Source organism: Electrophorus electricus, chromosome 16, assembly GCF_041902795.1.
Source record: "Electrophorus electricus isolate QZ-2024a chromosome 16, ASM4190279v1, whole genome shotgun sequence".
NCBI classification, from domain to species: Eukaryota; Metazoa; Chordata; class Actinopteri; order Gymnotiformes; family Gymnotidae; genus Electrophorus; species Electrophorus electricus.
Window position 1 is genome coordinate 14,136,258 of NC_137512.1, and position 14,894 is coordinate 14,151,151.

Below are 14,894 nucleotides of genomic sequence, written 5' to 3' on the forward strand. Positions count from 1 at the left end.
TGTCTATCGACCCTAAATTGCCTTCCCTTCTAAACTATAATAACGCACTTGTTCAAAAATAGATCACTGTTTTTAATCTATCATCAACTAATATTTTCGTAACTATCACAAAAACGGCATAGCCTACTGATATTAAGAAATTTATTCATATCAAAACCATACCTTAGATAAATCTTCTTCCTGGAATTCCAAACGCGGGAGGTAAATACTAGTTCGGAATATGAAAATTCCGATTAGAAATTTTGCCAGAAACTCTGAAGCTCCATCTCAGAGTCGCAGACATTTCGGAAATCCGTTAAAATATTTTGTAACGTTACAGTTTTTGCAATTTCCCAAAGAACAATCCGAAGTGATTTTGCGGCATTGTAAAACTGTTGAACTCTTGCCCTGAAGAGGCTAAGAGGCTGAACAGACGCCGACACTAAGATATGCAACAAGCGCTTCACGCGAGCACGCGCACACACACACACAGACACACACACACACACACACACACACACACACACACACACACACACTGTTCGCACAACGCCCTATTCCTCTTAAGTCAGCAGTCCATTCCCACTTATTTTCGCTACCGTTCTACAGTAGCATCAACTGTGTACAGTAAACGGTACAAGAGAACACTATCGCTAAAGTGTAGACGGATAAAAACTACCTTCATAGCCAACTGAATTAAACTGTTAAACAGTTTATAAATTGAACTATGTAATTTCAGTATTTGTATTCAGGACATGTATGCCACGACACATCAGATGTCATGAGATATTTTCATCTGGACATTCACACGGAAAATAGAGTCATAATACAGAAAAATGAACACATTAACTATAGCCCAGTGAGAAGATGTGCCGAGCCTACATATATTTAAACATTTCCCTTTTGTCCTGTTTTGGTCCTATTGTAATCATATGGTTTTTTTCCCCTTTACACAGGAAAGAATGGCTCTTACATCAATGGGACAAAAAAAAATGCTCTCAACTTGACAAAGACAGGAAGCCTGACTGAGCGTATGTAAATATCTATGCCATACACGCTTTCCCCTGCTTCTGTGTGACCACTAAGGTAATTGTGCTTCTGTCCCTCTATGTACTCATGTTTGTCATCATCATATAGCTGGGATGGACATTTCATGACACAAAACATGCAGCCACCCACTGTATTAATACGAAATGCTATGTGCTGAGAATGAAATGATAGGTGCTGAGATTAAAGGCCGAGAGATCATTATGATATCAAGCCAATCACTACACAAGTAAAATAATCAATTACAATGAATATGTTAAATATGACATGTCAGTGATTTTCTTAAGCTCGTAGATACTCAATGACAAATTGTAATCAAGAAGCCTTGAAGCTCACATTAACTAATGCCATTGGTTATGTGATCAGCGCATCACTTTGGTTAGAGGGTATCAATGTGCGAAATCGCTGTCTTCGCGCGTGCCTTCATCTTGACGTAGGTCTCAAACAGAGAGGCCCACTTCCCAAGCACTTTGCATTCAGCCCGCTTCCTTAACACGGTCGGCCGGCTTTCCTGCTGTCCATTCTTGTCACAATGCACATCCTGGACAGCCGAACACTCCTGATTTCAGCCTTTTCCCTTAAGCGAAGGCAAGACACAACATCTACTTCAATGGGAAAAAATAAAACACTACCGGGAGGTGGGGGCCGGGGCGGTGCTATGGACTTTGACTTTGTTGAAGGAAGATGGAGAGAATTATTATGAAAAAGTGTATTCTGCAAAGTTACTAAACATTGCAATATTTCAATATTATTTTTGATGTATTGCAGGACAACAAATCAAAATGAAAACAGAAAGGAGAGTTTACAGAATACATATTTGAATTTGAATGTCACATTCAAACCTATGCGTGCTTGTTTACCAATTCTAACGTTATCTCCATCCTGAAAGTTTGTTTAGAGAACACCTCTTCGAAATGATGTCATCACTTTTTCATTTTTTAGAACAATTGGCGTCTTCCTCGGCTTCCTGTGACACAGTCTCGGCCGTGTGCTTTCACAGCACAAGCAGAGCAAAACAACCAGCGCAGTTTTGACCCATAATTGTTTCAGCAGTAATTGTGTAGCAGAGCTAAAAATAAGAGGCGAGCACAACGTGAAAGCGTGGCACAACCTGTAAAACACCGGCCATATCGATCCAAACCCAAAACGCGTCGGCTTTGCTGTGATGACGCGGTGGCAGCCTGGCCTTATCACTTTGTTAGCGCTATATGTCAGAATTCCTGCTGTGATGGTTGCGAGAAGTATTTGCTAATAACCACGAATAGCAGGCCAAGCGCCCCTACCTACGCCCCAGGATAGGCCACGTGACTATCACCGTGAAAGGGCACGCAGGTAATCGCCGGCTGCTACACAGGGATTTAGATAAAATTACACTCACATTCTTGGCATGCTCCCTGTCAGAGAAGCACATTCTTCCCATAGCCCGGAGTGTTCCCGGGTCCACAACACCAACCCATCCTCACGGCCTCCCCTGAGTCACATATTAGATTCCTCTTCACAAGATTTATATTCGCAAGCTCCAGGACTATTCGGTGGGCTTCTTGTTCAGGGAGTTCTGAGTAAAGACCACTTTGTGCAAAGGCTCTTGAGATAAGCCAAAGAGGTTCAGATGTAATGTCAAGAACTCTACATATTAGTGAATATAAATCTCTAAGATGCCTCTCTTCCCCATGGCCAGGTGAAGGTGTGCTTCAGAAAAACGATACCATTATGACACATGCACTCTAAAGTGCTGAGAGAATAATATTTGAACTTGTAGAGTACACTTGGAGCACTCTTAGGTGATCATTACATTTGTCCCAAAATGTACTACTTCCATACAGAAGTAGTCTTGAGACAACTACAAAACTTCAAAAGATGTTTACTACAAGCTTGCATTCAAATACTTATACACATATAAACCATCTGGCAGACATCCCATGAAAGTCCCCGGCACCTAACCAGAGGCATGAATAAAGTCTCAGTCCAGATGTTTTATTCGCAGATGAGCGCATGAAGGAAATGTCTGACATTACTTGAAGACAAGTGGCCACCCTGAATGGCGAATGTGTGTGTGAAGGCATGGCCTGAAGGGACTTCCTCCACCATGGCCTGAGGGTGAAAACCTGGCTCCTAGAGTTTAACAGAACATATCCCCATGGTACAAGAATCATGTGATTGCAATCCAGCAGAGGATGAACAGAGACTCTGCCTTCGTTAAGACAGTAGTGGATTTTAGCCACATGGTATCTGGGAGAATCTAAAAACAGGAAGTCAGCCTGCAATAAACATGGTTATACTTCCTTTTTCATGGCTTGCAAAGGAAGTGAGACATTTTTTAGGAATTCCATTCCAAAGAGACTAAGAAAGAAGGATGAAATGTAACATTCTCTTACACTTAGTGTTGTGGCAGTGCCATACATTAGCATCTTTTGAGAAGTATGTTAATTTCTCTATTGTTACTCATATTGTAGTATACCATGTAGTATCATATTAAAGTGGTTTAATTATTCTGACAGGGCATCAGTTTAAAACATAAGTTGCAGAATGTCACATTAACCCACTGTTCTGAAATTAAAATCAGTATTAATTTCCATGTTTAGTCTCTTTAATTCCTTTCCTTTTATTCCTTTGAGTTTGAAGATTGTCTACTGTAGCATGACGTCAGTGAAATGTGGCCTACTTACAGCATTTGAGTAAATTCTACTGTTAATCCAGTGCATTATAGTTATCTGTACTGCCAGTTCTCCCTATCACTGTGTCTATCATTTGGCTACAAGCCATGGCTCAGGGTTTACAGGTCAACACCTGTACAGAAGCTCATGCTGTCCTCCTGTGAAAAATGAGCTTCCTTCCCTTATTACATTTTCTTGCCTTCAAAAATGACTTTCTTAAATAGCAAAATGGCACATCTGAATCACAAAAGAAGCTAAGATTTATCTTTGAGTATTTAAGTCATCTCTGAAATATCCAGTATTGTTCCTTATAGCAAATGATGTTTGGTAGAAGTAAGGAATTGAGGTCTTGTGTGATCTGCTGTAGAATTGGAAACACTTTCTTAATGAGAGAAGCTTGAATTGTAGAGAACTAATACACTGCCACAAACAAAAGGCAGTGATGAAATATATGGGATTTGTCCAAGGGTGTCTGCTTCTTAATTGTCGTGTTTATTGTTGTAGTGGGTGTTGGTACTGGGTTATTATGCCTATCAATTAAACAGCCTTCCCTGCACCACTTCGTTGCTTTTGCCTCCCTCTTTTCATCCCTCTATCCATCTTTCTGTCTCTCTGTGTTTTCATTTCACCACCCAATACCTCCATCCTTTATATGCCCTCTCATTCACTTAGTGTTACAGCCTAAAGCAGGAAGTTAGGAGTTTTTTTCCAAGGGGTTGGCATATTCCTGGGAAAAGTGTCCATGTTCTCTAACCCCCACCATGTGCCCTCTTGCCCCTGGTATGCTTGGAGAGACAATGCAACAAAAGGCAGTCCTCAGGGAGTGGAGAAGTTCTTCATGTGACCTATTTGGTGAAAAACTTCATAATGCTGTAAAATTCCTTTTTGAGATATCGTCAGTCTGCCCCCTCTCTCTCACACTGTCATGTTTCAAAATCTGGAGGGTAACAAATGAACTACTCCAACTGCAATGCCATATATGACCTTTTTTAAACAATCAAATGCTAGCTAACTTAATCAAACAGAAGGAGCAGTATGCAGACCAAGCAGAAATCTGGCTATAGAGGATTCAAGCTAGGCTTTTAAAATGATTCCACCAACAACAAAAACTCTTTGTTTTGCAAAACCAGCAATTATCTAACGTTTCAATTACAAAGATTTTGCAAAGGTTGTATCCTCTTGGAGTTTATGACTATGTACTTGTGTGCCTTCCAGCTGTTGTTTATTTCTTGTCTTTAAACATGCAAACACACACACACACACACGCAGACACACACACACACACACACACACACACACACACACACACATTAAAAATAACAAAAGAAAGGGTTCCTGTATTTTGAGAATGGAAACTATGTAAAGAAAAAAAAATCACACAATTATATATTTTTAATATGTAAGTTAGGTAGACTATTGCATTATATAATGTGCTTTAATCCATAAAACAACATACATACATCTGGTGACCTACCTACCAAACATACATCTAAATCAAACAAAGGTACTGTCAAGTAAATAAGCTCTGAAAGATTTCATAAAATAACAAAGCCTATAATAATAGGGATCACTACTCAGTGAATAGGGTTATTAAAGAGCACCACCCTGTGGCAGTAAGGGCACACTTCATGCTGTAGTAATGGCACTGCCCACTAGGGGGCAAAGAAGGCAAGGTTCAACGTCTCTGTGCTCGATAACAATCTATTTGTTTTGCTGTTACGAGGGGACCATATGAAATGGACGTCACAAAAACGTTCTGAGTTTGGGGTTCAGAATACAAGCAAGCTACTGCTTTTCTTTATGACTGCCTATTCTATTTTGTTTCTTTCTTTTCTATATATTAATCATTCTGAATTAATTAAAGGATGTATACAAGCTTTAAAAAAGTTTTACATAGCTATAGTTATACATAGTTATACATAGCTTTGACTTACTGCCAAACCAAGGGATCCCACACATGGGATGCATAGCTTAAAGATCGCTACTAGAAATCCTCTGCCCCTTCATATCAGCTTTTTGATTACCTCTTCAATATCTATACTCCAGTAATGTAAATGTTAAAATGCCTTTATTTTAATAAGTTATTGTGTACACAGTCAATAAATACATTATTATACATAACATATCATGAACCCAACTCATGAGTGAATTGCACTGAAACAATAAAAAGGTAGAAAATAGTACAAAAACTAAAACTAATAGTTGAAGAGAGAGATACATGCCTGACATTAGCTTTAGCGTAACATCATGTGATGTGTTTCAAATAGTTCTTCAGCACTTGTGGAATATCCATGCAGTCGATAGCACATACTTTGTTTGCCATAGCAAGGTACTTCCATATTGCAAGTCGTGTCTGAGACATCAGTGTTTTGGGGCAAACTGCAAATAGAAGGAAAATTCTGATCACACATAAAAAAAAAAAATTTTAAATCACACATCAAAATTCTGATGTAAAAAAAAATAGAGAATGAGAAAAATATCTTTGAATCTTAATAGTAAAAATATTTTAACTTAACCCAGAGACAGATGAGCAGATTTATGTAATTAAAAGCAAATAATCAAAGCTCTGCTTGATAATTTAAGAACTTACAGCAGGCTTTTATTCATGAGATAAATAAAGAGAATGTGTGGTGTGAACAAGCTTACCTCTTTCTTTGAGCAACAGTATGACAGACTCATTCTGCTTGGTTGACTTGTCTGTACTTACTGTTGGGAGAAAAACATTTGCTCCAAAGTCTATGAGCAGCTGAGTGTACTCCACCCCGCACCCATACTTAAGACACATCTCCAGCACTGTCTTTGGCTGCTTGACCCTAGCCAACATCTTCTCCTCCGTGCAGTTGTAGTCTGGACTGGCCCCGTGCAGGAGCAGCAGTCTGAAACAGTCCAGGTGCCCATAAACAGCGGACATGTAGAGGGGCCCTCGACAGGCTGTGGTGTTCGATGCCCAATCCGGCACCTTGGCACGGACGTCCACCTCGGCACCATGCTGCAGGAGCTCCCTCAGGATGTCCACATCGCCCTCCCTGGCGGCGGTCATCACAGGTGAGCAGTTGTTGTATGGGCTGCCGTTGGGGTCAGCACCAGCCTTCAGCAAGGCGGCAACGCAGTCCAGGTGCTTGGCGCTGACAGCAGTGAAAAGGGGTGTCTGGGCCTTGACGTCCAGGCTGTCCACATCAGCCCCATGACTCAGCAGAACCTCCAGGCATCTGAGGTGCCCATGGGCAGCCGCCATGCGCAGCGGCGTGCCAGGGATGCCCCAGCCGCTGCGGCTGTTGATGCATTGTCGGTATTGCTCCTCAGAGAGAAGCTCGGCCAGGAGCTTGTCATCGTCGCTGGCAATGGCCTGGGTCAGCCGCAGGCAGCCATCCTCCTCATCCTCTTTGGGTTGGAGGAGGGAAAAAATCTTGGAAATATCCATGAGACTCATGTTGCTGGGACTTTGCAAAATCATTCTCTGGCAAACTTAGCCAGAGTCTTCAGCAAATGAACTCTAAAGTAAACTTGGGAAATGAACTTTACTTGTTACCAAGTACTTTAAGGCAAAATCAAATATCAGAACTTAATTTGGAAATGATTTGCTTTATTCACAGTATTTAAAAAAGGTATTTTTTAAAGACAGCCAATGCAACATATTAAAACATAACATTTATAGCAAGACCTGAAAAGTGCCTTAGCACTTACCTGAAAGACCCTGTGCTGTTGTCGAGTTCCAAATTGGACAGTTATGCTAGCATGCCTATAGTTCAAATATATTATCCTTTTATTCTGAAATGAAAAGGGTAGTATGTAGTCACAGTGTGGTTTCAGGGACACAGACGTTTATAAGTGGAAGCAGTGTATGTCAGTCTGACACAGCTCTGGGAGGCCTGGTCACCAAGAGGTGCTAATTTTAGGGCACAGATGGGTCTGCCTAAACTTCCATTCTTGGAGGGTTGGTGTGGGGCTTTATAATTAGAAAGGTGATAGAGTTGTGGAAGCTACGGTGGACATGAGTGACGGCGGGAGGGTGTTGGAGACAGTAACATTTAGTGTCCATGGTGAATCAGACATATAGTTTTGTGACAGTACAAACTTGGCCTAATCTTTTCTTTATTGTTGTAATTGTAATAAGGTATTTTGGGAGAAAGGGATTTTTGTTTGTTTGTTTGTTTGTTTGTTTGTTTGTTTGTTTGTAAGCATACACATCAAGAAATTAAAAAATGCAATCCCACAATGGCACAAGCTTTTACAGCATGCTAAATTCTTTATGTTCCTCTGCCTGACACTAAAGCAACCATTCGCATGAGGTGAGCAGCTGTTTAGCTCCAACAAGCAATAGATGACAATCAGCTGCTGATGCACCTCCATGCTTCATTGGCAGATGGTCCTGCCCCCTTGCCTCCTCTAGAATGTGATTCTGTTTACTTGTTTGTTTGCTTTGCTTACTCCCCACATTTTTGCTAAAAAAAAAATAAAAAAATACAAATCTACACATTGCTACATGTGTATATTAGGTGACAGGATTTGCCTTGCTTTGATAAGAAAATGTCCTAGAAAATTTACCATTAAGTAACATAAGAAAGGAAGTATTATTCCTCAATAATAAAGCTCCTGAACAGTCACGAGGCTTACGTTAAAATATACGTTTATCTTCTTGCTTTCCATTTCTTTGCGATTTCGAACAGGCACGTGTTATGACTCCGTAACGGTAGATGGCAGTAAGTCATTTAACATTAGTGTTTCATGGCCATGGTTTGTTGTGTCAAAGAAGAGCGCGTAATCATCTTTGGCGGAAACGTATGTAAACATGGTTGCTTGAGCAAAGCTAAACGTTCAAAGTAGTAACATCGTAGCTAGCTACATATTTACTGTATATATTAGCTATCATACCCACATGAAAATGTTTAAGCGAAGAAAGCTGTTTTAAAAAGTTTAAGCTATAAAGAGCATAATGAATGGTGAGAGAACCCAAAAGAAATTATAGAATACATGAATATGCTCATGTTATTTAAAAGCACACTGCGCTGTGTGATAATACTGTGACCCTATTAACATGTGTGAGAGCATAATGGCAGCATTGATGGGAAGTTAAATACATCCTCCTTCCTGTGTTTCATTTGCTTTTTAAAAAAGGATTTGGGTACTTGAGTTGTGTGACATGTTTAATTGTGTACATTTGTATAATTCTTAATTAATTTTAACACAAAGAAGAGGACAGTAAATGAAGTGGTGAGAGAAAACGTATAACAATGTTTAGTTTTGCCCTCCACAGATAAGAAAGCACAGCAAGCAAACGAAGCTGCACTACGAGAGTATGGTAAGACACAGATTCAGCACATTAAGCAACAGAAAGATTTGCTTGAATGTAAACAAAAGCACAAGCAGAGGAAACATATAATCACGCCAAAAGAGGCCATTCTTGAACAGAATGTACCGGAACATCTTGTATGCATGTTAAGGCTGAAGGCTTTCAGAGAAGAGATGAGGAGGGTAAGAACTGTTTCTCTTAATCCAGTTGCAATGTTGCCTAAAATAACATTATACTGATACAGTATTACATAAGACATTGCAAACTACAGTAAATAAATAAATAAATAAAATAATTAAAGAGCTGAAATGCTTATTTGAATCCTGGTTCCCTCCAAAGTGTCTTCCTTTTCTTGTCAATGCAAAAGACTAAAAACACCATTAAAAAACGTTTTAGTGTTGCACAAGCCCGTTAACATGTAAACTTCCAATTATTCTATTATTCATGCGGAACGGATCGGTAGGGGGCTGAGCAGGACTTCCATGAGCCCTCCCGCTGCACTGCCTGCCTGGCTAAACGAGCTGACCTGGCACTAGACTTTTTTATGAGAAATAAGAAGAGTCAGCTTCAGACCCACCTATTGGAGGACAAAATTCAGGACCATGTCTGCAATAAAGTAAGCAGTACCATAACAAAAACTGCAATAAAAAAATTAAGGGCAGTTTGGTGGGGTTCAGACTGATTGATGAGTCTTTGTGTGTTTTAGGACACTGTTTGCCTACTCGGGGAGATGTTGAAGTATATACCCAAGCCCTCAGATGAGCCAGGTGAAATATGGAAGAAACTGTTAAGTGAAAGACACAAATTACATAACAATAAATGAAAGGCTTCACTTACATAATTTCTCAGGTTTTGGGTTTTTACTGAAGAAATTACTGCACTGTACAACACATAACACAGGTAAAAAACAACACTGATAAAAACAACAATATTTAACGCTTGTCAGTAACCATTAGAAGGACTTTCACTCTTTATCAAGGTTAAAGTAATCAAATCAACAGTCTGAAATATTACTAAAATATTAAGGACAGCAAACATGCACGTAAAAAATTCAAGTCAAATATTAGCAACTTCATTACTCATGTTGTAAACTAATACACATCTTTCTTTAATGTAATAAATTGTGTGATATTTAAGTATGCAAACCCCTTCAAAGTTTTACATTTCTGATGCTAGTAAAAGATTTTTTTTTTTTATAAACTACATGACTATTACTTGGTATTACTATGTAATGAGGCATGCTGAATGTAAAACATATACATTCATTTTCCTTATCAGCACACAATGTTAACCAACTGAAATTATTTAGGCATGAGAATTATGAAGTAAATTCAATACTGTATTGAAAAGCTTGTCTAAAAAATCTACAGCATATATACTTAAGGAACTACATCACAAAAAAAGATTCAGTTAACTGTGTACATTAAATATCTTGAGCTAATAAAAGACCGCTTATGGTTAAAAACAGCAAGTTACATAGTTATTAATTATTCATCAGGTTTCCTCTTGGGTTTCTTTGGGTTCCGAGAACGACTCTTTGCCTTACACAGAGGACAGATGGGTGCATTGCGATGGATTTGCTGGTGACAAGATAGGCATGCCTGCGGAGACCAACGAATTAATCAATAAAAAGGCTCACTCTTTACATAGTATCCAGTGATGGTCAATGTTTAAAACACTAAAGTAAATTACAATAATTACAATAATGAATCTAGCTTTTGGTTTTGTGGGGTAAAAAAATATAAATTTCCACTGGTAAGTCCAGCAACACCGCAGTTAATGGTTCGGTTGCTAGAGAAAACATACTGATCAAAGATACTAAATAAAATAATCTGACAAATGTACATGTAAAACAATCTGAGTGCTGACCTTCATGGGTGGAGGCTGCTGTCTGAAGGTGGCTGGTTGTCGGGCATCTTGTTTCCTGGAGACCTGCAGCTGCTGGGCAGCAGCTGCAGCCGCTGCAAGAGACTCAGGGATGATGGGCTCATGCGACTCCTTCTGCCATTCAGCCTTTTGCTTTTCAAAGTAACTAGATGGGAAAACAGAAACACATTTCATGCTTGAGGTTACTTCCATTTGTTGCACATGCAGCATAGTTGACTTTGGACCACAGCGTAAAGATACTTCTTTGAATGAAAAAAACAAAAAAACAAAACACCCACTCTAGTGAGAGTCTCTCCTCCTCTTCATTAAGATTAGGTAGCCTGTTTAAGCCAAGAGCCATCCTGAGAGCATCCACATGTTCCTTCAGTGGTTTGTACTCATCATGGAGACGGCGTGTGGTCTCCAACAGCTTGTTCAGATCATTTTCTGACTGCTTGATAGTGCTCTCCATCTTGTGTTCAAAGAATAAGACGTTTCAGCTCACTCATATAAACAGCGCCCACATATCAAAATGGGCCCCAAAACGATATTACCCAGCATATGTGGGCCCATTTATAGAACAACTTCACTATTTTTTAAATAATTCTTTATTAAAATGCTTGTTTCTCATCATACTAGCACAACCTCACAAATCACTTCAGTACAGAGAAACTTGCAGCATCTCTGTAGATTTTTATTTGGCTTGATAACAATCATTTACACCTTCAAAAACCCTAATCAGCATCCTTTTTAAAAATGGAACTCACAATATATTCAAGTTTTATATACTTATTTGTGTGGATGATTACTACTGCTTGGGATGAGCTGCAGAAGTAGCAAGTAGTATCAAAGAACCAAGATAATATTAAGCCAATTTATATTCAAAATGTTCTGAATAAACATTCAGATACACAAAGACTATAGTGTGAATTAAGAATATGGTAGAGAAACCTAATTATAACTATAATTATAATTATAATTATTTATTGACAGCAATGTGTTTAAGCCCAGTGAGAAGCTGCAAAGTGGCTATCTGCTATCAGCAAGGTTGTGCCATGCACAATGATAAAATGATGGGAAAGAAACATTTTATTAAGGTGTGGGTAACAATTTTTTTTTTTTAAAGTAAAACTGTCACAATACAAAACCTCTCTGTCTAGAGCCAGACTTTATACTTGCCTCTCCAGCAGGCACTAGGATTTAAATATATTTTATTTTCTTTGAGGTCTCCATAGAAATGACTTAAACATACATACAAAATCCAAATATTCCCAAAGCTAACCAATAAGAATAACATTTTGAAGAAAAACAGATAGCTGTCTTCAGTTTATATAGGGGACAGGCTTTGTCTTTTTTTTTTTATTACCAACTTACCTGAGATATAGGAAAAGCTCGGACAATCCCCAATAAATAGCTTTCCTATTTCCAGTTGGTGTATTGTGAATTTTCTGTATAGTTAATAATATTTATAAATATTGAATAATATTTATTATGTGCAGAATAAAACTCTTTCTGTGTTTAGTGCAAATTCTACTAATTTTATTTGTGCTCAGGTTCATCACCAATTTTGTGCAGATGCAAGGCAGTGAGGAACAGAAGAGCAGCTACACTGTTTCCTTTGCTGGGATTTTTCTACTGTGCATATCTTTCCCCATCCAAAATCCATGGGGACTGTAAAGATTACAAAACTACCAGTTATCATGGAAAATGTTTTCCTATTTAGAGCCATCTATCAAAAGGATAGTGTTCATTCTGCCCATCAAATGTGTACATTTCCATTTTAAGATAACTAAAAATTCACATGGGTTTTGCAGCCTGTAAGTCTAAACTGGTCAGTAATTTTAAGTGAATTCACAGGATTCTCCAGTTGCTTAAAACAATCTAAAGTCAAGACCTTACTGGCAATTTCATTTAAATCTCAGGTAATATAAGATGCAAATGAATAGACAGTTTAAATTGATCACACACCACATTGATGTCAGCATGAATAAGTCGCAGCTCCTCCACATGGGCCATCTTCTCCTGGAGAAGCAGGTCCATCTCCTGCTTATATTCTCTCAAATGTTTCTCTTCAGACTCCAAAGCTTCGAACTCGCTCTTTAGCCGGGATTTGATCTTCTCCATCTGAAGTGTTTTGTTCCTAAAACATGTTTGAACATGGACAATAGAAGTGAACGTTTCTAAAATCATCCAGTAAGATTTCTGTAATGTAATTTTTTTGGGGGGGAAAAAAAAAAAAAAAACAGCTTCAAAACTTTAAGTTTGAAACGCAGTATATAAACTAGATTTTTCCCCCTGTCACAGCCGCATAAATCTTGCATCTCCATCTCTCACTTATTAGTGTATTGTGTGGCGGAATGCAGGTTACATGTTATTCATTTCAGTTGCTAATGTTAGCAATTTTAGCTAGCTGTGCCCTTTGTTTGGCAAACAAATGTAGAATATAGCTACAATACCTAGCTAGCGAGTTTACTGTATAGCTACAAAAATCCTGATAGCTAGCTATATAATAATTGACGAAATTCAGCTCATTTTGGACAAAACGCAGTTCTCAAACATGTACGTGTAAATACAGTGTGCACTGTCGATAGCTAGCGCACCTAACCAAACTATTAAACAATATCCAAATCAGACAGACGTACAAAGCCATGCTAACTTAGCTAGCTAGCTCTCTGGCTACCACTGAATGAAGACAGAAGGCTTTGTTACCTTATTTCCAAAATATTCTCTAATTTACACATTATTTCTTGCTCGTCTGACATGATGTAATCTTATATCCTGGACGTTTCCGCAGAATGTCCTAATTCACTAGCTATCTAGCTATCGATTTAACCAAAAATGCCACTGTAAATGATAAATACAATGTGAACACAACCAATAGCTGGCCGTACACATCTACGCACGCGTCAACAGCAGCCGGCTGTGATGCGTTCGCGTGCTCTGTACTTTCAGCGAGATTTGTTAAAAGATAACTGAATCATAACTAATTTAATGTTTCTGATGCTCTTTAAACACATACATATGATTTAAACAAATCCTTTTAAAATTTACTTTGTGGTTAGACACAAAATAATAATATTTTGGTAAACAGTAGGAACATCTGAATATATAAGTAATATTATAGGATTAACAGTTAGAGCAGTATAAGACTGAGATTCCACAGCTGCCCCGGGATTTAAAGGATGAAAGTAGTTTATTTAGCAGCACAAAGGGCTGGTTAACTTATAACATTTTGCAGCTAACAGAGCGGTGGGTACATTTATAAAACATCCTGGGTTCATGGGTCTCATCTACTGACCTCACCTGTCAGCCATGGCCATCCATTCACATGTTCTGTGTTATCCATTTTCTCTTTTCTTATAACTGAGAATCTGTGACAAGACTACATCTTTATGTATTACATCAAAAAATGCAATGTAAACATTTCCACAACAATTATTTATAGATTCACTAAAAAAAATCTCAAAAACATATCAAAAAGTATCTAGGGCTTCTAAAATTAACTTTATTAATTACTGTACATAAATAATGCACATAAGTAGATGGAGTGATGTCACCTAGTGTGAAGGGATTAGATTCTTCATCACAAACTCTGGTGCATGATGAGCAAGTCAGTGGACTCCCCATCAGTACCTGGCGTGGTAATACAATAGACAGACCTGGCAGACCTGTATTCTACTCCACTAACCCTGCTTTGTCGGCTGCAACCCAAAGCAGCTACCTATTATGTGAGATTGTAAAATAAAGCAGCTTCCAAATATCTGAAGTTGAAGTTGACAAGAAAGACTTGATTTCTACCAGTGATTTTAATTTTCTTTATTTTTAGTTATTGTAATTAATCATTATCCCAGTAAATATTTCAAGCCTTTTCAAATGACTTAGAAGCAGGTTTCTCAGGGGAACAAGTTTACAGCAAAGTGGAACAACTAAAAATAAAAATGTCAGTAAGTACTGTTGTAGTTTATGCTTCTTCTAATAGTAATATATTGGAGGGTATTTTTCAGCATATTTATATAGTTACATAGTTAATGTGATGTGACATTAACGTGACATAGTTA

General features: G+C 38.4%; 4 protein-coding genes across 16 annotated transcripts in view; 1 reads left to right on the plus strand and 3 right to left on the minus strand.

Moving 5' to 3' along the window:
- Positions 1–432, minus strand: part of LOC113574182 (spermatogenesis-associated protein 13-like) — a 31,771-nt gene extending 31,339 nt beyond the window's left edge. For 6 of the 11 annotated variants that reach the window (XM_081699032.1, XM_027004911.3, XM_035532181.2 and 3 more), the window contains exon 1: positions 163–431. The gene's annotated coding sequence lies outside the window, so the exon portion shown is untranslated. Of the gene's footprint in view, positions 1–162 lie in introns of all 11 variants that reach the window. The other 5 variants (XR_014117603.1, XM_027004920.3, XM_081699034.1 and 2 more) reach the window with 2 other exon arrangements.
- Positions 433–5,369: 4,937 nt separating this feature from the next.
- asb12b (ankyrin repeat and SOCS box-containing 12b) lies at positions 5,370–7,528 on the minus strand. Of its 2 annotated transcripts, XM_027004948.3 has the most exons (3): positions 7,365–7,528; positions 6,327–7,183; positions 5,370–6,059 (listed from the first exon to the last, which is right to left on the minus strand). In XM_027004948.3, exons 2-3 carry the CDS (start codon positions 7,132–7,134, stop codon positions 5,926–5,928), a joined length of 942 nt encoding a protein of 313 aa, XP_026860749.2. In that variant the 5' UTR covers positions 7,135–7,183; positions 7,365–7,528; the 3' UTR covers positions 5,370–5,925. The 2 variants fall into 2 exon arrangements, with proteins under 2 accessions (XP_026860749.2, XP_026860750.2); XM_027004949.3 differs by having other exon boundaries at positions 6,327–7,528.
- Positions 6,586–9,811, plus strand: LOC113574207 (uncharacterized protein C8orf48). 2 transcript variants are annotated; one of them, XM_081699251.1, is made up of 4 exons: positions 6,586–6,725; positions 8,935–9,152; positions 9,434–9,586; positions 9,677–9,811. In XM_081699251.1, exons 1-4 carry the CDS (start codon positions 6,689–6,691, stop codon positions 9,791–9,793), a joined length of 525 nt encoding a protein of 174 aa, XP_081555377.1. In that variant the 5' UTR covers positions 6,586–6,688; the 3' UTR covers positions 9,794–9,811. The 2 variants fall into 2 exon arrangements, 1 of the variants encoding a protein (XP_081555377.1); XR_014117666.1 differs by lacking the exon at positions 6,586–6,725 and adding an exon at positions 8,407–8,459.
- LOC113574204 (zinc finger C4H2 domain-containing protein) lies at positions 9,809–13,736 on the minus strand. Its single transcript, XM_027004961.3, has 5 exons — positions 13,546–13,736; positions 12,805–12,976; positions 11,136–11,308; positions 10,840–11,002; positions 9,809–10,571 (listed from the first exon to the last, which is right to left on the minus strand). The coding sequence occupies exons 1-5, from the start codon at positions 13,596–13,598 to the stop codon at positions 10,458–10,460; spliced, it is 675 nt and encodes a 224-aa protein (XP_026860762.1). The 5' UTR covers positions 13,599–13,736; the 3' UTR covers positions 9,809–10,457.
- Between the last annotated feature and the right edge of the window lie 1,158 nt (positions 13,737–14,894).